The following is a 26,829-nucleotide window of genomic DNA, read 5'->3' as shown; positions in this document are numbered from 1 at the left end:
TTGGTGATCAGTCCATACTCCGCGTTTGGGTAAGTGGCGCATAGGCTCGCTGGTCTATGGCCGTCGGTTAGCTGCAGCTGAAGCACAGCAACAATGTGGATCCGCCTTGCGCGAAGTCGTTGTCGACCGAGCCCTGCTTACACTTCACCTCGTCGTACGACTGCAAGGCGAGGAGGCAGATTGACAATGGGATCGTGATGGGTCATGTGAACGAACCATGCGCTGTGAGGATTTCCCATGAGGTATTAAGGTGGTCGAGAAGGGGGGGAGATGAGTGTAACTACTCTCTTATTCCGTATTTCACTTGATTTAGTTGGATTTGAGATAACCGTATTGTTTTTAGTCGATTCTATAGATTGGCACTTTGAGAATCACCAAAAGGTTTAGTTTGTTTGCATTCCCACATGTAATCACGATTGATTTTCCTGCATATGAAATGTCCTATTCGACATGACAATCTATGCATCTAAATACTCCCAAATAGACATAGAAGAAGTGAACAAAATAACGTTAGAACACATTTTTTTATGGGTCTATATGTTCTGGCAATAACTTCTTTTAATAATTTTTTATATCCTTTTTATAGACACTTTTCTCTCTTTGTAAATGGTAATGAAGAACTCATGCATTTATTACGACTGTTTCTGTTATTTTCTGAACTCTATTCAAATTAGTAACAAAAAACAAGAGCGTCAAAATTAGCCACCAAAATTGCCTCAAATTTATATATCTATATTAACTTAATTCTTTCGTAATTTGCTAATTATTTGGTTAGATAACTAACACATTGTCTTCCTAACCATTAAACTCCAACAGTCTTATTTGAATAAGATTTTTGAGCAATACTAATTTCTTTATATTAAACTTAAATATAATAAAAAAAATTAGAGAGCTATTATGTAAAATTTTGAAGCATGTATTTATCTTAATATGAAATTGTATCTATATTCAAATGTCTTTAACAAGGATTATACTTACATCAATGCTTTCCAGAGGAGTTAAAGTTCTTAGACAGTATGATATGTTCTCATCGGGCCTACTTATTTTTAGTGTCATTCTTAGTTTGATAAGATTGAAAATATACACACAAGCAAAGGTCTTGTACCATCTATAGAACACACATTTTTAAAATTTAAAAATATTCAAATCCAAAATCAAAATAAGCAATTGGAAAGTGTGTTAGGGCACTTTGGGAGCACAGGTCCTATCTTTAATCCGAAGTCAGTAACAGAAGAGATCAAAACAGGAGAGCAAAGATGATTACCTTTTAAGATTTGCAAAAGTGTGAAATAATGAGGCAATCCAGCATTCCAGTAGTATAGAGGGCGCCTTTGAGAGAGGGCATATAATCGTCGCAACGAGAGAGGAAGGCGCGATGAGGAGGGCTTCCATAAGGAGAATCGTGAGAGCACTTCAGCGAGAAGAATGTGGGCACTTCAGCAAAGAGAATTGTGGAGGCTTCGGCGAGAACTTAGAGAAGGAAATGAAGAAAAAATTAATTAATGATATATATATATATATATAAACTAATTAGAAATGACCGTAGGTATTTATAGACCCTTAGTAAGAGAGCCTTGGTAGCCATGGCCAGGCCGAGAGCAGATCTTCTTGTCCGTAAATTGTGGACCAGGAGATGGTCCATTACATGAGGACCTTTGATTTGAATGGACCTCATTTATTTAAAGATGGGGGCCATCCAAATCAAAGGTCCTCATCAATGGACCATCTCCTGATCCACAATTTAGGGACCAAAGAATCCCTACTGGGTCAGGCCGGCTCTATACTATATGTAAGAATCTAAATATCTAAATTTAAAAAAAAAATGAAATATTCATGTTTAATGAACCAGCTTAACAGCGTCACTAGTTGTCCTACAATGGTATATGTACGAACTCCATTGGCTAAGGAATTGAACATATGTTTAATGATGACAGTTTGTTTCTATGCAAATACTAAATCCACTTCAAATTTTTTTACAATGACATGAAATATTATTAGTTATTAAAAGACTTCTATGTATAATACTAGTCTTGCTCGTTTTTTACTCTATTCCCACTCCAACCCGTCGACCGTTACAAAACACCTTTGGAGAGAAAAAAAAAACAAAAGGATAATTAAAAAATAAGAAAAGCAAAATACTCCGCGATTGAGTCTGCCCACTGCGAGTTAGGATCGGGCCACGGCCTCCACCAGCTTCTCCAGCTTAAGCGCGACCGCAGGCGGTAGTTTCACAACCGGCGAGCATCGCTCCCTTCCCCTCGGCCGGAGGAGATTGAGGTCCAGCGCATCGGAGATGTCATCGGAGCTCCACCCTGCCAGGCGGAGCGAGTCGGAGCACCAGCCCGCTTTCACCAGCAGAGCGTCGAGCACCACTTCGGCGTCGATTGCGGACGACGTGTCCGGCTGGTCGCCACTGTCGAAGACCCTTGAGGCCGGCACGTGGACCATCTCACGGATGTCGCATTCGCCCCACCCACCTTGCCTCAATACGGATCCGATGCCATCGAGGTAACCCCCGACCCAGTCCGGCAGCCTCGGGGTGCGGATCTCCACGAAGCGCTCCGGATCTGGAGGAGACGATGGCGATGAAGACGAGGAGACCGCATCCGAAGCTGAGGAGGAGGACGAAGAAGAGGAGTTACGGCGGCGGCGGTCGGATGCGGCGTCGCTCCAGAACTCGATCCAACGGCAGGCGTCGAGGCTGGGGAGAGGGCAAGAGAAATCTGCGTGCGGGGAAGTGGGCCAACGACGCTGGAAGAAGTCGGCGAAGTCGAGGGCGCAGCAGAACACACGAGAGTCGTCGACGTAGAAAACAGGGTTCCCGGCGAGAGACGGGAGGCAGGGGATATAGCAGCGGCCGAAGAGCGGTAGGAGAAGAGGTGCACGGCGGAGAGCGGCACGGGCCCGGCGGAGGGCCCGTGCAGGGTCGGCAGGGCGGGAGCCCCAGGAGCGCGGCCATAAGGTTCCGCAGGCGACCTGGAAGGCTGCGGCTGCGCGAGGGAGGCAGAGGAGGCGACCGGGGCCGGGGGCACGCCAATCCGGGAAGCCAGGGCCCGAGGGGATCCCTAGGGCGAGGAGCGCGCGGAGGTCCGGGGGGATGGAGAAGGCGAGGTCGGCCTCAAGGCAGGCGAGCTCTGGCTCGGAGAGTCCTGGGCAGAGGGGGACGGAGGCGGCGCGGAGGTGGGAGAGGACGCCCTCGGCGATGGGGCGGAGGGATAGGATGCCGAGGCGGTGAGTTGCGGCGGCGTGGGATGCTGTGGCCGCGCGGACGGAGAGGCGGCGGAGGCCGGCGGCGTGGGACGGGCTAAGGGCGGCCATCCGACGGTGTACGTCGACCATGGAAGGTACGTTGGTCCGTGGCGATGCCTTGGCAGCTTTTGAGGAGGTAACTTCTTCCTCTTTCGAAAGCTTTTGCTGTCCACACCGCGCCGGGTGTCCTACGGAACAAGATGAGCTTTTTAAAAAAGTAGGGAGGAACGAGGAGCGTGGGGGATAGCGTTATATAGGCGCCGCAGTGCCAGTGGGGCGTGAGTTTGTTGCATCCCATGGCCCTGCCGTTTCTCTAGAAAAAAATATTTACCACCGTTAAATTTTTTTTTATATAATCGTCTATTTGTCACCCTTTCGACAATTATCAGATTGATATTTTTGTGCTATCAACAGCCTTCTTGATGGAACTCCATAAAGGGCAAAGGTTCCTCCTGGTTTATCCAACGTGGAGCTCATTGATAGAGATCGGAGATGTTAATTGTTATGCACTTTCTTTAAAAATATAACAATATCCATATGCATCTTAAACAAATCCAAAAATTTGAAACCACTGTACTTAGTTTACATGAATAAACAAGGTACCTCAAATTATAAGACCTATGAGCATCCTAGTAAGGCTCTGCACTCCGCAGAATTTATTTAACCAAATGGGGGAAGCATGGGATTTCGGTACAAGGGAATTAGCCAATTAATTAATTTAGTGGGCTTTATTTCACTGGACTGGAACGCCAGTGTGAAGCGGTTGAAAAAGAAAGCAGGCCACGAACAGAGCAGGTAAATTGATCGCAGCAGTCATTTATGACACCGCCCTGCACGTCTTTTCAATGCACGCACGCACGCACGCCTCGCACGAGGGATCGCGTGGACCAGTTTAAAAAAATTGCATTACTTTCTCCTTCGCCACCAATTTGTACGCATAAACTTCTTAATTAAGATAATTGTACATCTCCTTACCTGGGAGGTCAGTCCCTAACGGTTGTTTTTCACCGGTTATGATCCTAGAGCACCTATCCATCTATGTATCAATTGTGTTATTCTTATCCCCTCGTAATGGTACAATTATTAAGACATAAATAATTATCCTATTAGGTTGTAGAGTTGAAATTCGGTATATATATTTTTTCTCATATTTTGACCACGGCACTAATGATTAATAACTATCCATAATTTATCTCTTTCGTGTTGACTTAAAAATAAATTGATAGAGATACTGGGATGAATGAATGACCTTTTATCACATCAATTATGTCAATCTTTTTAAAACAACTTTTAAATATGAAGCTGAGTATATATAATTGATGTGCTAAAGAAGGGACTCAGTTAAAAGTCAAATTTAGCTGAGTCAAAAGTAGAGATGACAACGGGATGAATTCAGACCAAGTTTGACCAAGAAGGGGTTCGGTCAAAAGTCAAATTCGGTTGGGTCAAAAATTAGGGACGACAACGAGGTGGATTCGGGCTAAGTTTGACCAATCCCATAACTCGCCCTGCCAAAAAAAAAATGAATCCAAATCTGGACCTGTCCCGCCTACTTTTTCAACCTGCTTGGCCCCGACCCTGCTTAAAATCCGACGGGTTCAGGGCGGGATATATATATATATATATATATATATATAGACAAGTTCATTGAAACTCACAACCTGCCCTGAATCCACTTCTAAACCCGATCAATGGGTTTAGACCTGCCCTATAAGCTATTTTACCAAGTTTAAACCCACCTCGAACAGGGTGGGTTTAATGCGGGGCCGGGTTTAAACCCGGTCTGTTGCCATCCCTAGTCAAAAGTAAGATCACACCTCCATTATCAAAGAGGGGGGCCAAGCTAGGTCAAGCCAAGCCCGAGTGTGACCTGACCTTCACACCCGGCTCGGCAAACGATCTGACCTTGACACTTGGGTCAATAGAAATCCAACTTCCCAACATTCGGTCATGTTAGAGCCCGTGGTAGTTTTGATGTGATCAACCAAGTTGGTTAGGTCCTGCTTTGTGTCTGATCCCTGTGTCTAAGTATGCAGGAGCTTAGGAGCGCAGGAAGTCGAGCGGAAGACGCAGCTAGCGAGAAGGACGACACGGGAAAAGAGTCGACGGGCTCAGTGCGTCCGAAGGACGAGAGAGCTACGGAAGAGTACTCCGGTGGGCGTGAAAAGCGTGCGCGGCATTCAAGGGACGGAAGGCTGCTCGAGGAGAAGGCCGGGAATTGGGTTCAAGTGAGCCCTATTCCGGTTGGCCGCAATCACCCAAAAGAACGGAGCATAGGAAGCCAACGCAAAAGAGCTGGAAAATAAGCTGTGCTGGATAAACAGCTCAAGGCGCCTTCATCAGCCTACGTTGCACCTACAGGTCACTCCGTACTCCGATACCACTACCACTCGGCGCTCAACTCCTGACTCCAATACCAATATCTCTCAACACTTGTGTAATGAGGATGAGGTCAATCAAGGACATGGAGCACGTGTGTAGGCGATACATCTCCTCAACCTAAACATGGTTATATGGGCCCGCACCCCAATGATGGTGTGAAACCCCTTCAATCCGAACGTGGAGAAAGTGAAGAATGTGGGCTCAGATTCCTTCCCTAGGGTAAGAGTATAAAAGAAAACTCACTCCCACTGACATAAGTATGCTTTCACAATTTCGATTATTGCTTTACTCGATATAACACTTCTCCTTCATAATCCAATCATTGAATTCTGACTTGGGCATCAAAGTGGCCACACTAGAATCCACCTTAGCCTCAATTCTAACTAGGGGTACAAACAAGCTAAATTCAATCGAATAATATGAAAATATTGGCATTTGAGTTCAAACTTGAATATATATATATATATATATATATATATAATATTTGAATTCGATTCAAAGCTCGAAAATACTAATAATTTTGACTCGAATTTAATTCGAAATAGTATTAAACTCGAGTTCGGTTCAAATTGTTCAAACTATAATTCGAGTATAATTGAGCTCAATTTCAAAATGTCTTAAATTCACGTTCAATTGAATTATTTAAACTTTAATTTAAGTATATTTAAATTAAAATAGTATAAAAATAATTAAATAATCGAATAAAATATTATAAGTTTGAATTTACCTCAAAAAAAAAACTATCAAACATATTCGAGTTCCGTTTAAATTCGATAATTTTAAATATGAATCAAATATTTTTGAAACTGGCTCGAAAATCTCACGAACATGTTCAATTCGTTTGCATACTAATTCTAATTCTCTTTAACAATCGCAAAGATTCACCTCGAAGACCTCGGACCCGTCACCAACCTTCTCATTAGTGGTTCCCTCATCCTTGATCTCGGACTGGATCATTAATGATTGCTTAACGCATGCTTAGTTGATAAATGAAAGGTCGTTGTTAAGCCTGTTAATTGGCTGCGGTTTTTACTGCTAGTTGGAGCTTCTGAGATAAGACAACGACCTCCAAAGGATTAAAGATACCTCTTTATTGGTAGTGGGCATGCATTATAAGAGATATATTCGTTGCTTCTCTAATATTTCTGAAATATTCTAACTTCACTATCACTTAATCCTCCCTATAAGAATTAAGGCACTGGTACAATATGAACTTTGCTTTGAGTTGAACTTTCATTTACGTGTTTATGATCATAAGCTTATGGCTTTTAGCTAAACTCAAGAAGTCTGCAATCATTACCCCCTGTGTGCTTCTACAAGAGCAGGTCAGCTTTATCTTGTAGCTAAAGGTCTAAAGCATGCTTGGAATCTTCAAATAGAAGACAAAAAGGGTTTACAGAGTTGCATGGGGATATGGAAAAAATGACCTGACTATAAGATTAAAGTAGAGGACTTTAAATATTTTGTCCATTTATAAACATTTAGACATGCAATGCAGGGACCATAGTAGCTTCTTATCCAACTAGTCATCTCAGGCATGACCAGAAAGCAAAAATGGTGTCAAGGTCCGATAAATTAACTAACCTAAGTTCTAGCTACAGATCGTACCCACTCACAAAAGTAATAATTCAGGGAAATTTAGAGTGATTTTTATACGAGGCCTAACGATATCATGCAACTATAAGATGAAGCCTTGCACCAAGGGAATTGTTCGTAGAGGTGAATAACTTTCAAAGGGTGTGCTTGTGTAGACTTGTCCAAGTAGCTCATTGTGTCCCTAAGAACATTGTTTCTCTCAAAGTTGCTATTCTATGCTACTACCTCAAACTGTCTTTTCTTACTTTGTTTCTGCACGGCAATTAGCTAGATTAATATTCTATTATTGCCAAATATAATATAATTGGTAGACAGCAATCTATCAAGTCCAAGAGACCGGATAAATTATTTTGAAACATATGGGAATAGAACAGATATAAACCTACAGAAACCAGGAAAAAATTTTACTGAAAAGCCCTTGATGGATTTAGAATGGGAGAATCTGAAACCTGCAGCACTAGTAAAAGTTTTATCTATTAGAGATGTGTTTATGAAGAGTACTAAGGCTTGTTTAGCAGTGCTAATCATATAAACATATAGAGCTCCAAAGTGGGAAAGAGAGATATCACTATCAGACACCTGATCAAAGAGAAAAAAGAAGATGCTAATTCACTTTCTTTTTGTTGGTTTGTATTAAATAAAGAAGTGTGTTACTGTGGTACTGAAACTAAATGATGCCTTCTTGAAGGCGCAACTTAAAGTTCAATTCATGCCTATTTCTTGTGCAATCCTGATAATGGGAAGGAAGCCCTCTGGGCTCTTTATTTATGTTAGAAGATAAAAAACACGATGATGATGACAAGGACACATGTCACTGGAAAAGGATCTTACTGCTAAATCTTTATGGCGTCAGGGAAAAGGTAAATTAAGCTAGGTGGTGAATGTTCACTCAAGTCCTTTTCTGCATGAGTAGTACCATCTTCAAAGTGTTTTTATCGTTGTGTTTGATACTGAAATCTACTTTTTTTTTTTCCTGTCTCACTGATGTACTGGGTCACCATTAAAAAGCTTTCTAATGCTTCGTGGAGGATGGATTTTGCCTGAACCAAGCGCACTAAAACGATAACTTTGACATCTCAGAAATGTAAACCATACAATATAAGAATTTTATTCTACCCTGGTATAAATGATAAAATGGTAAGGTCAAGAGAAGTGAATTGATGGAAGTAATCTACTATCTTATTTCCAATATCTTACTGTAAATCGGTGCTGGTCACTTTTACTGTCCTGATAAGGCCTAAAGTACTGCACACTGATAAAGGTCTAAATAAAACTTTGGATCCTAAAATATGAAGATTAAAAAGGAGTTGAGCAGTTGCAACTTGCTGATGAAAAAAATGGCCTCAGTTTGATCATTCAAATGGTGAGCTGCTGTAGCAAGTTGTATCAACATTAAAATTAAGGAATTCTTATTATTTTCCAATGCTCTATAAAATTTAGGCATGCAACAGCATCTCATTCTGCTCCCAAAAAGTAAAAGCAACCTCTTTCATGCACGACTAGGAAACAAAAACGATGGTAAGGCCCACTAATAACTTACCTATGTTCTAGTTACTGACGCCCACTGATAAAAGCAATAAAGATGGAGGTTTAGGCTGATAAATTATATCTGAGTTTCATGGTGACAAGCTGAAGCATTTCTGCTTAGTGCTCAATACCTCATTGGACAACATGTAAGTATATTCCAAGGGAATGTAGTCTGCAGAGGCTAAATAACTTACAAAATCTGTTGTGCTAGTTCGCCAACGAGACAAAAATCTTTAGCCAAAGATGCGAGTAATAAAGAGAATAGACATATTGAGTAGTGATTCGACTTCTGTAATTTAATTCTTGAGCATCAGATAGTTGATCAATCCATTAGCTTGTGAGTATTAACAAATGTAGGTTGGCTGAAATTTAAAATGAATAATCAAATTTGCATCATATTAAAAAACAATCAAATCCAGGACACCAATCAATATTTTCATTCGAGAGAAACAAGAATAAGATACACCTACACCAGTCCATGTGAAGCTTTACAAGAACCTTCTTAGTGTGGACTGGAGATGGAAGAATATGACGCTTATGGCATGAACCGTTGAAGGTGCTCTGGAAAAGTACCAAGTAGGGTCGGGGTGTCATGAAACACCCCATTACATGACGTGCAAATAATCAACGCTTGAGAAAGGTTTTGGATAGAGATGAGTGACTGCGAGAGTGTGCACTAAGGATAGAAGTCACATGTACTAATCATATATGTTTAGCTTGGAAGTGGGAAATAGAGATTTCGCTATCACACAAATTTAAAAAAAAAACACTTGATCAAAGAGAGGAGAAGATGCCAATTTACTTTTTGAGTTGGTTAAAGAGGTATCTTCGTGCAGTGCTACAACAAAATGATGCCTCAGGTTATAAAGATGGATTGATGGAAGTCTCTTTTTTTTTTTTTGCTTTTGAAATCCCGATGGTGTGCGAGAAGTTCTTTTTGTTCTTTAATAGGATAAAGATGATGATGCCCAGAATATTTCATTGTAAAAGGATATTACTGCTTAATCTTGTTGCCTCAAAGAAGAACTAACAAAGCTTCATTTACTGATGACGGTTTACTAATTTCAAGTTCCTAATCCTTTCCAGGATTTGGAAAGGTGTATTTATTGATACAAACCGCAGGAACTTTGAATTCTTGGCAGTTTTGTCAAATTCTGCTCAAGGAAATACAACAACAACAATCACAACCAAGTCTTATCCCACTAGGTGGGGTCGGTTATATGGATCCTTTTACGTCATTGAGCTCTATCTCCTACTATATCATCATCTATACTTAAATAAATTATCTTATTTTATTATTGCTAACCAAGTCTTTTTTTATCTTCCTCTTCCTTATTTGATATGCGTGTTTGTTATAGTTTCACATCGCCTAACTGGAGCATTTATTAGTCATCTAAGTACATATCTGTATCATCTTAAACGTGTCTCTCAGAGTTTTTCCTCAATAGATGCAATTCCGACTCTCTCTAATACTCTCATTTCTTATTCTGTCAATCATCGTATGTCCACACATCCACCTTAACGCCCTCATCTCTGCAACTCTCATTTTCTGCTCATGTGCTCAAGTCATAGCCTAACATTTAGCTCCATATAACATAGTAGGTCTAACTATGATTTTATATATCTTTCCTTTAAATTTTAGAGGTACTTTACGCTCAAGAAAATCTTAGAGCAAAAATAAATGTCCCCTAAAGAATACAACAACAACAACAACCAAACCTTTTCCCACTAGGTGGGGTCGGCTGTATGAATCCTTTTACGCCATTGAGCTCTATCTCCTATTATATCATCATCTATATTTAAATAAATTTTATCTTGTTTTATTGTTGCTAACCAAGTCTTTTTTGGTCTTCCTCTTCCTCGTTTTATATGCATGTTTATCATAGTTTCACATCGCCTAACTGGAGCATTTATTAGTCGTCTAAGTACATGTCCGTACCATCTTAAACGTGTCTCTCTGAGTTTTTCCTCAATAGATGCAACTCCTACTTTCTCTCTAATGCTCTCATTTCTTATTTTGTCCATCCTCGTATGTCCACACATCCACCTTAACATCCTCATCTCTGCAACTCTCATCTTCTGCTCATGTGCTCGAGTCATAGCCCAACATTCAGCTCCATATAACATAGCAGGTCTAACTGCGATTTTATAGAACTTACCTTTAAGTTTAAGAGGTACTTTACGGTCACATAAAACACTCGACGCTCCCCTCCATTTCACCCATCCTGCTTGTATTCTATGTAAGACATCTCTCTCAATCCCTCCATCATTTTGTAAAACGATCCTAAATATTTAAATCTCTCGGTTCCAGTGCAACTCGTCCTCTCCTATCTTAACAATTGTTTCATTACTTCTAATATTGCTAAACTTAAATCTATATATTTCGGTTAGTAATACCAACTGTTTGTTTTTCTTTTATCCTGTTTGTTGGAACCTTGTTCACTGGTATTCCCTCTTTCATAGTTCTGATCCTTAAAACACCAGGACTAATCTCCTCCGCTTCCTTTGCTCAGGAAGCATCTATCTCTAAACTTCTCTTAATGGCCATCTAACCACAGGTTGTGCACCCTTTTGTCAATCAGTTTCAAATACTTGGCTCAAAATTTTCAAATCTTAAATATTGTTTTTTATGACATTTTACCCTTGCTGGTATGAAATGGTTTCAATGTTTTACAATTGAGTCTCAATGTGAAACCAAACAAAGATCAATATTTGTATCTGTATTTTTATAGGATTAAATGCAAAATTCCAGAGTCCATGATGTTAATCTTAAAATTGCTTCTTATATCGAATTTGTTCAGTTGATAACATGTCCAAGGGGAAATGTGTAATGTCGATCATGAATGTCTATTCTGAACAATTATGTGTTCCTTGACCACAGTTAATATGGAGGCATAAATTTTATATGTCTCCTTTGTTTTTATATAAGGAGACTACAATATTTACCCTCCACTTATCAAACACTTTTTCTTTTTTAATATCAAATTGAATAACTTCGTAAGTCATTGAATATCCTACTTTTCCAAGACTTCCATACCTCTATCACAAATATCATCTGATCGTACTACTACTTTTCCATTTTGTATCTCATTCAAAGCATATTCTAGTTCTGAAGTTTGAATTCTATGATAAAAATTTTAATTTATATACTTTTTTGACCTACTTAAATTACCTAAGCTAAGTTGGTCACCTAAACTTCATTAAAAAAATTGATGAAAATATCACTTCCATCGCTCTTTTATTTCTTCATCATTCACTAGTACCTTATTATATTCATCTTTATTGCATTTTATTTGGGCGAGATCTTCCTTTTGATTCACTAACTACTCTCTTGGCCACCATTTTCAACATTAATATCATTTTATCCCATTTTGTATTTCTCCTAATACTTGTAGTTCTACTCTCTCCTTCAAAATACTTTGTTTCTCATCCTCTGACTTTCACCACTTGATTCTAAGAGTTATGCATGTGTTCTTATTGATATTATACTTGAGACGCATATTTGACACTACTAACCTATGTTAGGTAGTGAAGTTTTCTACAAAGATGACCTTGAAATATTTACAAATCTTTCTATCCTTCTTTCTGATTATAAGAAAGTCAATTTATGATTTACTGTTCCCACTTTTAAATGTTCAATATAGTTTTTCCTTCTTTATTTTTTATTCCAAAACCATAACTGCCATTATATTTTTTTCATTTCTTACTCCTACATGCCCATTTAGATCTACTAAAATCATTTTGTTTGATAAAATTTTTGTACTACCTCATCTAGATCCTTCCCAAACCTATATTTGGTGTATTCATGTAATCCTACTTGAGTTGCATATATGCTAATTATCTTTCTTAAAGCGATTAGCTAATATAAGGCCATACGCTATCGGAAAATCTAATATAGTTTTCCTTCCTCATTCCTCGCTCCAAACTCATAACTCCCATTATACTCTTCTCATTTTTCACTCCGACATGCCCATTTAAATCACCTCCTATTAAAATCCTTTCATTTGGTGGAATATTTTGTAATATTTCATCTAAGTCCTCCCAAAACCTTAATTTAGTAGCTTCATCTAATCCTACTTGTGGTGCATATACGCTAATTATGTTCATAGTTTCTTTCGCCACTATTATCTTAAGGGTTATAATTCTATCCCCTTTTATAACTACTCCTACAACTTCATCCTTTAACAAACTATCTACAATAATACCCACTCCATTTCTTGCTTTACTCTTTCCAGTGTACCATAACTTAAAACCCGAGTTCTATATCATCTTTGCCTTCTCACCTGTCCATTTTGTCTCTTGTACACATAAAATATTAATTTTTCTCCTAATCATTATATCTACTACCTCTATTGATTTACCAGTGAAAGTTCCTATGTTCCATGTTCCAAATCTTAGATTATTAGTTTTCCTATCATATTTGTTCTTATCTAACCTATGGTGTGAGAACTCTTGCCTATTTAACACTACACCCAAGTTCTCATGGAGATATAGCGGTCCTTGCTGAGACGTTACAGTCGGACCCTGTAACGCGAACTCTTGCATATTTATCACTACACCCGAGTTCTGGAGATGTAGCGGTTCTTGCCGAGACGTTACAGTCGGACCCTGCAACGCGTTCCTTCCGGGGAACAACCTAGCATTAGCACAATAATTTAATGGATTCATTCATGAAATATTTGTCATAGTTTGACGCTGGCTGACAATCTAACGCAACCCTCCTCCTTTATCCGGGCTTGGGACCGGCCATGACCGGTCATCATTGGCGGAGTTCCCTAAAGAATCCAACAACAATTTGAGATTTACCCTTTCTTCTTCTTCTTCCTATATTTGAATTTTCTCAAGGGAATTGGGTGTTAAATTTGATGGAGTAATGCTACAAACTGAAAAGGAAACTCATTTCAAATGGTACTAAAATGAGAGCACTACACTTAACGATCTATCTTAACTTAAATTCTTGTCTTTCTAGTTGAGATAGATTGAGATAAATAATCATATCAAGTATTACTTTTCTATCCTATCTCGAAAAAGTTAGTTTGCTTAATCATACTTATCCTTTTCTATATTGTTGTGCAGTTGACACCAATGATCAAATTTAAGTTTAGATAAATGATAAATAAATTAAAGTTAGATGTTGTGTGATTTAACCTTTCTACCAAGTGTGCAGGAATTGATGGGTCTGACACCAAGCTGAAATCCAGTTAGGTCTAGAGGACCTGATAGCTGATGTAGAAATCCAGATAGGTCAAGGAATGGCGGAAAGTTCAGCTGGGTCTGTGGGAACTGATAGCTGGTCGAAGTCCAGTTGGGTCTGCGGACTTGACAACTAGCGGGAAGACCTGATGGGTTAAAAGGGAGTCAAGCGATTCTGCATAGTAAATAAGGTAAGTCACGAGGAGAATGTCTAGTGAGGGCAAATCCCAATTAGGGACATTAAGCGCAGGTCCAGTTTAGGTCCATTTTGGAAATCTAGACTGAGACCGTGACTAGACCCTGGTCTCGGGAAGACGGGATCTAATTAATAATGCTTATAAATTGTGCTAACTTTGTTTTACAGGTTAAATAATTTTCTGTTAACCTAACATATTTTTGCAACAGCAAAAAAACAAGTTAACCCTTGAATGAATAGTATCTGAGGCGCCTCGAAGGGTCTTGGAGGCGCCTCGGAGTGGCTGGGAGGCGCCTTGTATCCAGTGTAGACGCCCTCATGCGGATAGACTTTGCGAATAAAGTTTCGCTGCAAGGAAATGCTCTAGATAGCGCTAGAGGCGCCACAGAGTGCTTCGAAGGCTCCTCGGAGAGCATGGAAGGCGCCCTCAAGTGGATAAAAGCCGCAATTCGGGTGACTTATCGCAACCGAAGTTTTGGCTATCAGATTTACTACTGGAGGTGTCTCAAACGAAGTTGGAGGCGCCCTCAACAGCCTATATAAGCCTTGTTCGAGTAGCCTTCAAGCATTATCTCCTCTACGAGCTGCAAAGACCATTCTGTTGCTGTCGAATGTGTGAACACATTCGACTGCTACTTTGCTACTACTCTGCGACTTCCAACTGCTACCGGCAGACCGCCACCAACTCCTGAGCGCTTTCGGATCTTCTTTATGTGAGTTGGTAATGAAGTTAAATATTGTTTTTTATTATTACTTGCAAAAAGGGAGTGTAGACTGTTACACTTCCCTTCCTTCGGTATTCTGTATTCAATTCTCTCTTTCGACGATTCTGAAAGAGGTTTATAGTGGATTACCCAGCGATATTGTCCGAGGGATTGTGGGTCTTGGAGTAGGAGTCACCGGAAGCTTCGAACCAAGTAACTCCTCGAGTACTTGTGTTTTTTCAGTTATATTTCGTTTTATTCCGCTGCGTACTTAATCTTTAATTTCGAAAAAGAAGAAAATTTTTCTTTAACACATGATTCATCCCCTCCTCTTCCCCTCCTCTCACGTGCCACTGATCTTACAATTGGTATCAAAGTCATATTCGCTCTAATTGGTACAACCACCAATTGAACAGGGGGATTCTTTTTGTCTTCTTTCATTTCGACTTTTTCAAATCTATCTAAATTGGTATAATTTTCTCATTGCAATTTCTTTGAATTGCTCAAATTGGTGAACACCAATCGAGTTTTCTTATCTTTATCATTTCCCACATTACTAATCCAAGACCTAGTCTTGAGATTTCTTTATTGCATATTTTTTTTGCAAGGTTCTAATGGCTCAAAGCGAAGGCTTTAGCACCGCGCGCCCTCTACTCTTCACCGAGGACTACTTCTCGTATTGAAAAAGGAGAATGGAGGTATACCTCAAGACGGGCATTGACCAATGGTTCTCGATCCGACGCGAGTACCAGGCACCGATTGACGAAGCAACCCAAGTACCTCTCGACCTAGAGAATTAGAACCCAAACATGAAGAAGAAAGCCCAGATCAACTCCAAAGCACTCAACACCCTCCAGTGCGAACTGACCAAGGAGGAACTCAACCGGGCCGACCCATTTAAAAATGCAAAGGAGCTCTGGGACAAGCTAATTGAACTGTATGAGGGCCCCAACGACATAAAGGTAACAAAACGAGATCTTTTATTAAATTCATTATTCAATATTAACATGCAAGATAGAGAAACAGCAACATAACTTCACGCAAGGATCAAAAATATCCTCAACGAGTTGCACCTCATCGGCCACGAGCCTCAAAATCGAGACGTCATAAGGTATGTTCTAAATTCGTTTCCCCGAAATGCACTGCGGGCATCTATAGTAGATGCCTATAAAATTTCGAAGAATTTAAATAAACTTAAATTAAATGAATTATTTTGTTAACTAGAACTGCATGAACAAACTAGCACCCAAATGACCGAAAAAGGTGTAACTTTTTTTACAGGTTCTACAAAGCAAACAAAGAACAAGACCAAGCAAAAGGCAGAATCTAAATCTGACTCATACTCAAATGCAGAAGAGCAATTGGTGAACATGGTAAGGAGAATGTTCACCAAGAAGAAGGACTTTAGCACAAAGGACCTTCAAAAGATTATCAATCTCAACATTAACAAATCAAGCATCACCTGCTTCGGTTGCAACAAAAAAGGCCACTATAAGCATGAGTGTTCGAACATTAAGGAAGATAAACCCAAGAACTTCAAGAAAAAGAAGGCACTCAAAGCATCTTGGGACGAGTCGTCTTTGGAAGAATCGGACAACGACGAATCGAAGCAACACAACTATCTTGCACTGATGACAACCGGACCAAAATCAGAAAGTGAATCGGAATAAGACAAAGAGTTAGAATATGAGTCGAGTCATGAGTCCGCACTCCTTTCCGAAGGTTCCATCGAGGTAAACACTACTCTTAGCTCTAAATTTTTTAAAATTATGGCATGTCTAGATAGAAAATTAATTGTTGCTGAAAATCAAGTAAACATACTTAGCAAATAAAATGACAAACTAAAAGAACAACTTAAATCAAACCTCGAACCAAGTCGGCTTGAAAATTCAACTCAAAATATTAAACTTGAAGAAGAAAACTCAACACTAAAATTTGAAATTGCAAACCTTAAAAGTTTACTAGAAAAAATCACAACAAGATCCAATACCTAAATATGATACTTGGATCACAACTAGTTGTGTACAACAAATCCAAACTCGGATACAAGTCCAGCTCAACAAATAAAATATTTATATCACTAGTAAACCAAAATAAAAAACTAACCAGAACTTGGATTCCAAAAGCTTGTCTAAGTAAAACCAAATCAAAATCAATACTACGTACCTAAAAATGAAATACATTATATAAGAACAAAACGAGAAAATATCTTAAATAAATCTAATAAACTAAAACCAAAATACAAATTTAAATCAGCTAAACCAAACTTGGGTTACCAGTCCAAGTTAAAACAAAAAGGTAAAACTCACAAACCAAACTATAATCAAGGATACTATAACTATAAAACAAATCGACATAAACCTACAACTTAAATCTAAGTTCAATAATTCTAGGGGAGACACTACACTAGTTGGCACATCTAAAACAATAGTCTATCCGATAGGATAATTAGGACTAGACAAAAAAGATAACTTGACTTTTGCCCAACCTGGTACCAGGGTGGGGCGAGATGATAGTACATTAGAGAAGCTTAGTCTAGGGAGTCAATTAGGGTAAGGCGTACCCTTCTTGGTCTACTTAGCTAAGAGAAACTAACTGAAGCTACCTCGCCAAATCCTAAACTAGTTATACCAAGGTTTATTAATAGGAAAATTAAATGTCTAATTTCTTAAAAAAGCTTTGTCTAGAAATGGTCGTTGCTCCGATATCCAAGGACGCCCCTGTACTTCGCCACAGTCTGTAAGCCGATTTTTGAAATGCGCATTTAATTGACTGAAAGTTAAACCTAAATCTAACATAAAATCAAACTATTTTCAAATAAATATTCAATTAATTCATCTCACAAAATTATAGGAATATCTTGGTTAAACCACTTGACCGGTGAGATGATTAAGGTCAAATGAAAATTATAAATAAAATTAAAACTTAAAATTAAAATTAAATTAAAATTAAAACTAAAATTGAAACTTAAATTAAAAATTAAAACTAAAATTGAAACTTAAATTAAAACTTAAATTAAAATTAAAACTGAAATTAAAACTTAAATTAAACTTAAAATCAAAAACCAAAAATTAAAAATTAAAACTTAACATCAAAATTAAAATTAAAACTTAAATTAAAATTAACAACTAAAATTAAAACTTAAATTAAAATGAAAATTAAAGTTAAAAACTAAAATTAAAACTTAAATTACAATCAAAATTAATAAAACTTAATTTAAACTTACTTAAAATGAATTAATACTTAACTTAAAAAAAATAAAAAAATATCAGAAAAGACAAAGGCACCTCCAGTTGAGTCCAAGGCGCCCCGCAGTAAGGCGGCAAAACTCTCGCTAAAACACTTGAAGGCGCCTTCATCAACCTTGAAGTCACCCTCTATACCATCAGTTTGAAAGCGCCTCCAATCCCGATTTTAACAGCGAACGGAGGGTTTCTCTATTCAGGAAAACAACTTCGAGAAGGAGCCTCCAACCGATTTCTTCACCTCCTTTTTCCCCTTTTCACCTCCTAAACTTCATATATGCCTCATAGGTATCATCTAACTTTATCTAAATATTCATTTCTTTATATTTGCATGTTTTCTTTGAATATTTATATGTATGTATCACTTTAGGAAATGACGAAACATTAATCCGTCCCACACTAAAATTTAGGTACCTAAGTAGGACATTTTTTTCTATTATTGTACCCCTATTATAAAAGTTATAGACTACTATAAGTTAGATAGATTGGTTTACCGTAATCATTCTGTCAACTTATGTCCAATTTTATAACAATTTAGTTAAGATAGATGACTTGACATATTCTACCAGAGTAGCCGGTAAGGACTTTAGGTTCTCACCTACTCTACTGTATGATAGTTTGGGACTTAGGCCGTCCACATGTCTATTTTTGTGTTACCCTAGTAGGGACTTGCCATTTGGCGAACCCTACTCCCATATTATATTAGATATCATCTATATATATTTTTTTTAGGAGGAAAGAGTACCCATTATGATAGACTGTAGATCTCTTTCTCTCTCAAGGTTTAGGACTATGCCTTATATAGAGTCCTTACTACCTACATTTTGCCGATCACATCTCGTGATGTTGTGACGATGCAACCATCACATTCTTCCTTCCTTTATGCACTATGCAAGAGACTAGACATCGGCATTGCATTACATCAATTTCAAAATGTCATTCAGGCATTCAGTCTCATCACTAGGGGACGAGTTCATATGTTCTACTGCCACATTTTGGCATTCATATTTTCGACTATAGGAGTAGACATGACCTAGGGTACACACAATCCCCTTAGCGAGTATGATGAGATTGGTTAGCATCAGTTTGCATTAGTACACATAGAGGTTACCGCTCAAGGGGGACTGACTTGGAGAGCAGGTCCTCAGCCAGCCATTCTGGACGAGGTCGATGAGGGCATCCCACCAGTCATTCCAGCCAAGGTCGACGAGGCAGCAGCAGCTATGGAGGAAGAGATGCTAGAGTTTACATTTGACAAATTCTTTGCACCTCTTACAACCACGACCCAACCTTAGACCTCACTTTCCATAGATGAGCGTCTTGCTAGACTGGAGGAGTCTTCCACACAGATCCGACAGTCAATCTCGAAGGGATTCACCTCTTTTCGCAACGAGATAACCATTGGATTTAAGCAGATAGACCAACAGATGCAAGCCGTACTTCAAGCTTTACGTGTGACTGATCAGCCCCTCCACCTGCCGATGATGATTAGACTTTATTTTGCTCAATGCTCATGTATATATTGTTTGCTTGACTTGATCTATCTACTTGACCTATTTAGTTACTTATTGATTACTTTCTTTGGATATTCTAGTAATTTTTTTTTAAATTTAATTAAAGGATAGGATGCCTTTTTAAAAATAATAATAATAATTTCAAAGTTCTAGGTCACTTCTACTTCTACTTTTTTAAAAATCCCCATTTTTCTAGTTTTCAAAAAACTATTATGGACTTAGACTATGTCTTCCCTTAGACAGCATGATCCTATAGCTTTAGCAACCAGCATCTCACAAGCACATTAAGGTTATCTTGCTTGTGTATTCAAAAACATAGAATGGTGTGAGATGCTTAGGACTTTGCCTTTATATCAGTGCATCAAAATAAGTCAGGGCATTAAATACTAAAAATACATTGATCAAGTTAATTGGTCCATTTTAGTAAATAACTAGTTAAATTAACATACTTGACTTGACTAACCAAGTGAACGCTACTATTTTCTGTTAGCTAGCTAGTAGCTAAAGGTTAGACATTTAAGGACTATTTTTAGATGAATATTATTTTCAAAGTAATATCAGGTTAAAGGGGAGGATCTATTTGGACAACTTAAAAATATTTTGAAAATTTATGTTTGAAAATTACCTTGAAATTATTTTGAAAAAATGTCTTGCAAAATGCTTTTAGAACTGGCTTTCAAAACTTGCTTTGAAAATACTCTTATATTTTTCACATATATGTTTTGGAAAAATGGTTTGAAAAACTCTTTTAAAAATTTGCTTTGAAAAAATTAACTTTCAAAAATTGCCTTGAAAATTAACTTTAAAAAATTACTTTGCAAATGTTTTCAAAATTATTTTACTTTAACAAATTTCTTTGAAAACACTTAAAAAAAATGTGTGCAAAATTTCTACAAAGTGTTTGAAAACTACTTTAAAATTTGGGTGAAATATCCTTTGAAAAAATGTTCAAAATTTACTTTAACAACTTTCTTGAAAATTAGTTGCAAATTCTAAAAGTAAATTGTTTTTCAATATTCTTTTACTTGAAAACCAGTTACTTAAGGAAAGAACTATCAAAATTATTTTTTTAAATTTCTTTGCAACAATGTTATCTTTGAATTTTTAAATCCTCCCTGAAATAGACCTGCAAATTTTTTAATGAAAGAAAAAAAAAAGCTTATTGCTTGACATGCTTACTTGCTCTATTTATCTGTTATACTCTCTCTTACTTATTTGCATGTTTTTTTGATAAACGCTAAAGGGGAGGGCAAGGGTTAAGTAAGAAAAACTAAAGGTAAATCTAACTAATTTGGATATCTTAACCCTAAAATGATCAAGAGAATAAACATAAATTGAAGTTACTTATTTTTTCTCTCTCTCTTGAATCATTGTTTATTGCTATTTCCTTTTGCATATTTTTATAACTTTAACGCAGGTTGTCATTGCATCAAAAAGGAGGAGATTGCTGGTGCAGTTGTCACAAATGATCAAACCTAAGTTTTGATGAATGACAAATGGATTAAAGTTAGATGTTGTGTGATCTAACTTTTCTACCAAGTGTGCAGGACTTGATGGGTCTGACACCAGGCTGAAATCCAGGTAGGTCTGGATAACCTGATAGCTAGTGTAGAAATCCAGATAAGTCAAGGAGTGACCCGATATCTGGCGAAAAGTCTAGCTGGGTCTGAGACCTGACAGCTAACCGAAGTCCAGTTAAGTCTGCGGACCTGACAACTGACAGAAAGACCTGGTGGGCCAAAAGGGAGTCAAGAGATCCTGCATGGTAAGTAATGTAAGTCACTGGAGGAGAGTGTCTAGTGAAGACGAGCCCTAATTAGGGACTTTAGGCGCAAGTCCAGCTTAGGTCCATTTTAGAAACCTAGACTGAGACTGTGACTAGTCTCGAGAAAACAGGATCTAATTAATCATGCCTATAAATTGTGCTAACTTTGTTTTGCAGGTTAAATATTTTTCTGTTAGCCTAACATATTTTTGCAGGAGTAAAGACCAAGTTAAGCCTCGGATGAACAATGTCCAAGATGCTTCGAAGGGTCTTGGAGGCCCCTCGGAGTGGTGGGGAGGCGCCATGTATCCAATGGAAGCGCCCTCGCATGGATAGACATTGCGGATAAAGTTTCGCTGCGGGGAGACGCCTTAGGTGCCTCAGAGTGCTTCGGAGGCGCCTCGGAGAGCATGGAAGGTGCCCTCGAGTGGATGGAAGTCGTAGTTCGTGCAACTTATCGCAACCCAAGATTTAGCGATCAAATTTGCTGCTGAAGGCACCTCAAATGAAGCTGGAGGCACCCTCAACAACCTATATGAGCCCTGTTTGAGCAGCCTTCAAGCATTATCTCCTCTACAAACTGCAAAGACCATTCTGCTGCTGCGAATACGTTTGACTACTGTTGTGCTACTACTCCGTGACTTTCAACTGCTACTAACAGACCGACACCAATTCCTGAGCACTTCCAGATCTTCTTTCTGCGAGTTGGTAATGAAGTTAAATATTGTTTTTTTATTATTACTTGCAAAAATGGAGTGTAGACTATTACACTTCCCTTCCTTCGATATTCTGTATTTGATTCCTTTTTTTGACGGTTCCGAAAGAGGTTATAGTGGATTACCCGTTGATACAGTCCGAGAGATCATGGATCTTGGAGTAGGAGTCGTTGAAGGCTCCGAACCAAGTAACTCGTCTCCTCATGTAGTTGTGTTTTTTTTGTTCTATTTTGTTTTATTCTACTGCGTACTTGATCTTTGATTTCGAAAAAGAACAAAGTGTTTTTTTTAACACGTGATTCACCCCCACCCCCCACCCCCCTTGACGTTATATGCCACCGATCCTACATATACCCTGGGTAATAATACCCCTCTAACACAGCATGCTCCACCTATATGGGTAGCTCAATTTCGGCAAACCTAGTACACGTGACCCTGCTTCAAATCAGAATTGGGCATAACCCATACACAACCTATGATACACAACCCTAAAGATCCAATAACTTGTTAAGGTTTTAGAGAAAGATTCTCTATAAATAACACAACTAATAGTGGTATTAGAGGAAAATCTCTGGTATCTAAACCTAACCTTAATTTTTTTTCTTTTTCTACATTTTTATTGTTCTATTTCTTCATGACATCCATGGTGCCTTAAACATCAAAGAGGTGATTAACTCAAAAAAAAATCAACATTAAAATCAAATAATAGGGTATTGGAATTAGTTTTTTTTTTTAGTATTTATAAATATATCGTAGTTACTAGTTTTAATACATCTCAACTAAATATGTAATACTCCAAGATATTGGCACAATTGGGTCTAGAACACTTACAAATACATGATATCAATACATTTCTTTAACTTTGACTTCATTTCTCCCTTTTATTGTTGTAGGCAGCATTCTTTGTGCTTCCCCTCTCCTCTTGTTTACGTTGTATTCATTTTCATCCCATGATCAATAAATGGATAAGTTTGGTTAAGCCACAAAATTGATAACAATTAGACACAAAAAATATATGTTTTAGTCTAATCAATCGATAACACTTGAAACAAAAACAGATAGTGTGTGATCAATCTACTACAGATCACACGCAATATCCGATAATATGATATCACTATTAGAAAAATATTTAAAACTACTTATATTGATGCATATGACTAACATAACACGCTCGAAGGAATATGGAAGTTACTTGGGAACACAGCAGAAATTAAAAAATGCATCAATAAGGAAAGATGTAGATGTACAAAGGAAGTCATTTATGTAACCTTTTATTCTGCAACACTCCACAGTGGCATAAGATCGAACACCTCGCCAGCGCATGCGTCAATGCCTACGTTGCACCAGCTTGGTAACCGAGAAGGCCGCCACTTCCAATTAAGCGAAAGCTTTGAGCCTGAACGCGGAGGCCGTCCCAATAAGAATAAGGGCCGTGATCTCGATGGAAAGGAGAGCAGAGGAGAGGAAGGGAGACAGCGGTGAGAGAGGACGTATCCATTTCGGCACTTGGGCTCGAGCGTTTGGGCCATTATAGATCGTTATCTTATTGGGTCGGAGATCAATCCGAATGGATTGACATGATCTTATTGATATTCTTTCAATAGTTTAGTTAATATTGCATATTATAGAATCATTTTCTGTAAAATATATTATATGCTATCTTTTATAATTTTTTATTAGTCCCATAGGTCATTCAAATTGTCATCCAGAAATTAACAATTTAAATCACAATTATAATGTATTTATAGAAATATTTCCTATAAATAAGGACATAATCAAAAGATGTTAGACTTCTGGATTGACCGTCACATTCATTAACTATTTTTTAAAATTATATTTTTTTTAATATGATGTTAATTTTAATAGGCTTTGGTTGGATGATGACAATTGGATGAAATAAAGAAAATTATTAGTATAGAGGATATTCGAAGTATGTGTATGAGTATAGATATGGGTATGTATGGAAATAGATATTCGATCTCCGATGGATATAGAGACGAGGATGAAAATAATAAAAAATAAAAAAAAATCTGATGAAGATGAGGATGAGGATAGTAATAAAGACAGATATAATAAATAGGAATAGAAATGAAATCTCACTTAAATTAGATCCTTTCATCCCCAGTGCTGGTGCATGGTTCCTTGATCTGATCTCTTCTCTGGCACAGCATACAAAAGCATTCAGTTAAGCGAGGCCTCACGTATGCTTCCAAACATCACAGACCTCTACGCTCAGGCGTTTTTCTACTTTTTGATGCATGCGGTACAGGAGCTCTGTCATGCACCTGTTCAACGGCTTCACATGCTCTACACATCCAATTCCAATCCATCGATCCTTTTATGATCTTCCCTTCCATATGCTTCATCCACTTTCACTACTACTTTTTTTTATTCTTCTTTTCCCTTTAGATCATCATTTAGTTCCCCATGAGCTACCATCGATCGACTTTTTTTTTTCTCACTCCCTGGCTTTGGCGCGCATATCCATGCGTGCCTGTGACTTGAGGAGAAGAGAAGAAGACTCCGTGGAGTCCACTCCAAAGTCCAAAGCTTTAGTGGCATAGTCAACTTTAATCACTCCCTTACTGACTTTACAACATACGATATCGATAAAGCAATTTAACTGCTTTAATTTTCAGCAAAAGGCACCTCTCTCACTCTCTCACTTTGTCAATGGCTAGCTCCTCGATTAATTTGGATCTCGGGCCGAGAGAAAAGTAAAGAGAACCTGATGAGATGACAACGATCAATGGAGAGCAAAGATCCGGCAGATTGCTAGCCATACTGATACCGCACTGTTGTGTGCCATGGCACGTTGAGGCAGCAGGAATAATATACCTCTTTTTTTTTTTTGGCACTCTGCCCGACGTAGTGTGGAAGGGCCAAAACAATAATATACACCCTGATTATTCATGATTCATTGCCATTACTAGATGGAAGGTTCAAAAGGAAATTAAAACGCTAAGAAGAAGGCGAATAATTCCGGGAAATAGGGGTCTGGAAGCGTACATGTAGCGAATTAAAATCGACTGACACGACTGAAGGTTGGTGGTCAGATTTGAATTAATTGGGCACATGCATTGACTGCTGCCAGCAGCCTAAATTGTTCTCTCTGCTGTTGGTTCGCTTTCTTATTGCGTTGCTCCTTGGCATTTTGTGTGGACAGAGAAATGGGGCAGCGCCGGGACAGGGAATCTCTGAGAACTATCACGTTCCCCAGGCGTCGATCGGTTTGGTTTGCCAAAAAAAAAAAAAAAAAAAAACATCGGCGAATTACCGCGTAGGTAAGTTTTTAAATATTTAAATCATATAAGTTTTAAAATTATATCTCATACCTATTTTAGCCCTCCCTCCGTATTTAATGAATTGCTATAGTTAGCTTGATTTTTTTAAAATAGATTGTTTTTTAAAATTAATTTAAATTTATAAAATTATTATTCTCATATACTATGTCAAATTTATATTTGAGAATACATAAAATCTGTTTTTATATCATTCCAAACCAAGTCCCATGTATTTTATTTAGTTCTTCTGATTATATTCATACTCAAACATTAATTTCATATATATAGTGTATCAAATTTATATTTGAAAACATAAATATAATCAAGAGGAGACTAGACAAATACATAAAATTTTATTTTATGTTATTCTGAGCTTTCTATATTCATCCATTTGATGTCAATCTCCATATCGTCGTTCTTAAATTCTCCTCGAAGTGGTGCGGTGGTTAAGACATGGGGTATTGTCACGTAAGGTATTGGGGTCGAAATTCGATGCATCTGAGCATGGCTTCCCCCATGCCTTGGCCATCTGCACTAAGAACTAGTAGTCATCCGTGATTTACCTCCTCCGTGTTGACCTAAGAGCGGGTTAACAGGGGAGCTGAGGTAAGCGAATCACCTTTTGCCAAATTAAATTCTACACTAGGTGCGAGATGATGATCCTGTAATAAAACTGATTATGCTAATACAATAATCTATAATTGTACCAATAAATGACGAGCATGCAATAAACAGGTAAAATGAGTAAAAGTTAAGAATTTGTGTATCTCCGGTTGAAGCGTCGGGCGTGCCGACTGTCTTTAGAGAATTTGTTGTTGCCCACGGTGCAGAGGCTCTCCGGCAAAATCCTCCCAAGATCCGACAACCGCTCGCGTCGTTCGTAGGTGCACTCCAAGACGAACGCCGCACTCGGACTCAACCTCAAATCGCAAACCAAGCCTCAGAACTCAGAACAAGGGGAGAGAAGAAGAAGCTGAAGGCAGAAGAAATGCTTTGCTTCGGTGTGTTTTCAGAAGGAACGGAGGAAGTGTATTTATACACTTCGAAACAGCGCACACACCAAAGTGTACGTCACTTTGCTCCTTCACGCGAACAGAACCGCGTCTCTTCGTTCACGCGGACAGAAACAGTGCGTCGCGCTGTTTTGATTCCTCACGCGGCGCGGAAAAGAACCGAACCGGAATAGATAAATCAGGCAACAAAACCGAATGGAGTGAACCAAACCGGACTGGCAAAAACAGACCGGGCCGCCCGAAAGCGCGAGGCCCACGAGCTGGGGATTTGCACCCCCCCCCTGCGTGCGATAATCGCGTACGTGACGCCCGGTTTATGGATTTCCGGCTTGAACCCCCCAAATCCATTCGATTTGGGCTTGGCCCGCGCATGCGTGTAGGCCCCCTTATCATTGCTAAGCAAGGATGGAAGGGTTCCATATATAAGGCCTTCCAAAGTTCTTAG

General features: G+C 38.5%; 1 protein-coding gene and 1 long non-coding RNA gene across 2 annotated transcripts; both read right to left on the bottom strand.

Moving 5' to 3' along the window:
• Positions 1–1,963: 1,963 nt before the first annotated feature.
• Positions 1,964–3,433, bottom strand: LOC122040708. The gene has a single exon (XM_042600168.1). It carries the CDS (start codon positions 3,337–3,339, stop codon positions 2,167–2,169), a length of 1,173 nt encoding a protein of 390 aa, XP_042456102.1. The 5' UTR covers positions 3,340–3,433; the 3' UTR covers positions 1,964–2,166.
• Positions 3,434–22,843: 19,410 nt separating this feature from the next.
• On the bottom strand, positions 22,844–24,912 carry LOC122040659. Its single transcript, XR_006128692.1, has 2 exons — positions 24,188–24,912; positions 22,844–23,483 (listed from the first exon to the last, which is right to left on the bottom strand). It is a non-coding gene; the product is annotated as an uncharacterized LOC122040659 (long non-coding RNA).
• Positions 24,913–26,829: the final 1,917 nt, after the last annotated feature.

Source organism: Zingiber officinale, chromosome 1B (assembly GCF_018446385.1).
Source record: "Zingiber officinale cultivar Zhangliang chromosome 1B, Zo_v1.1, whole genome shotgun sequence".
In the NCBI taxonomy this organism is placed as follows: domain Eukaryota; kingdom Viridiplantae; phylum Streptophyta; class Magnoliopsida; order Zingiberales; family Zingiberaceae; genus Zingiber; species Zingiber officinale.
The sequence above is the reverse complement of the archived record's forward strand: the minus strand, read 5'-3'. Positions and strand labels throughout refer to the sequence as shown.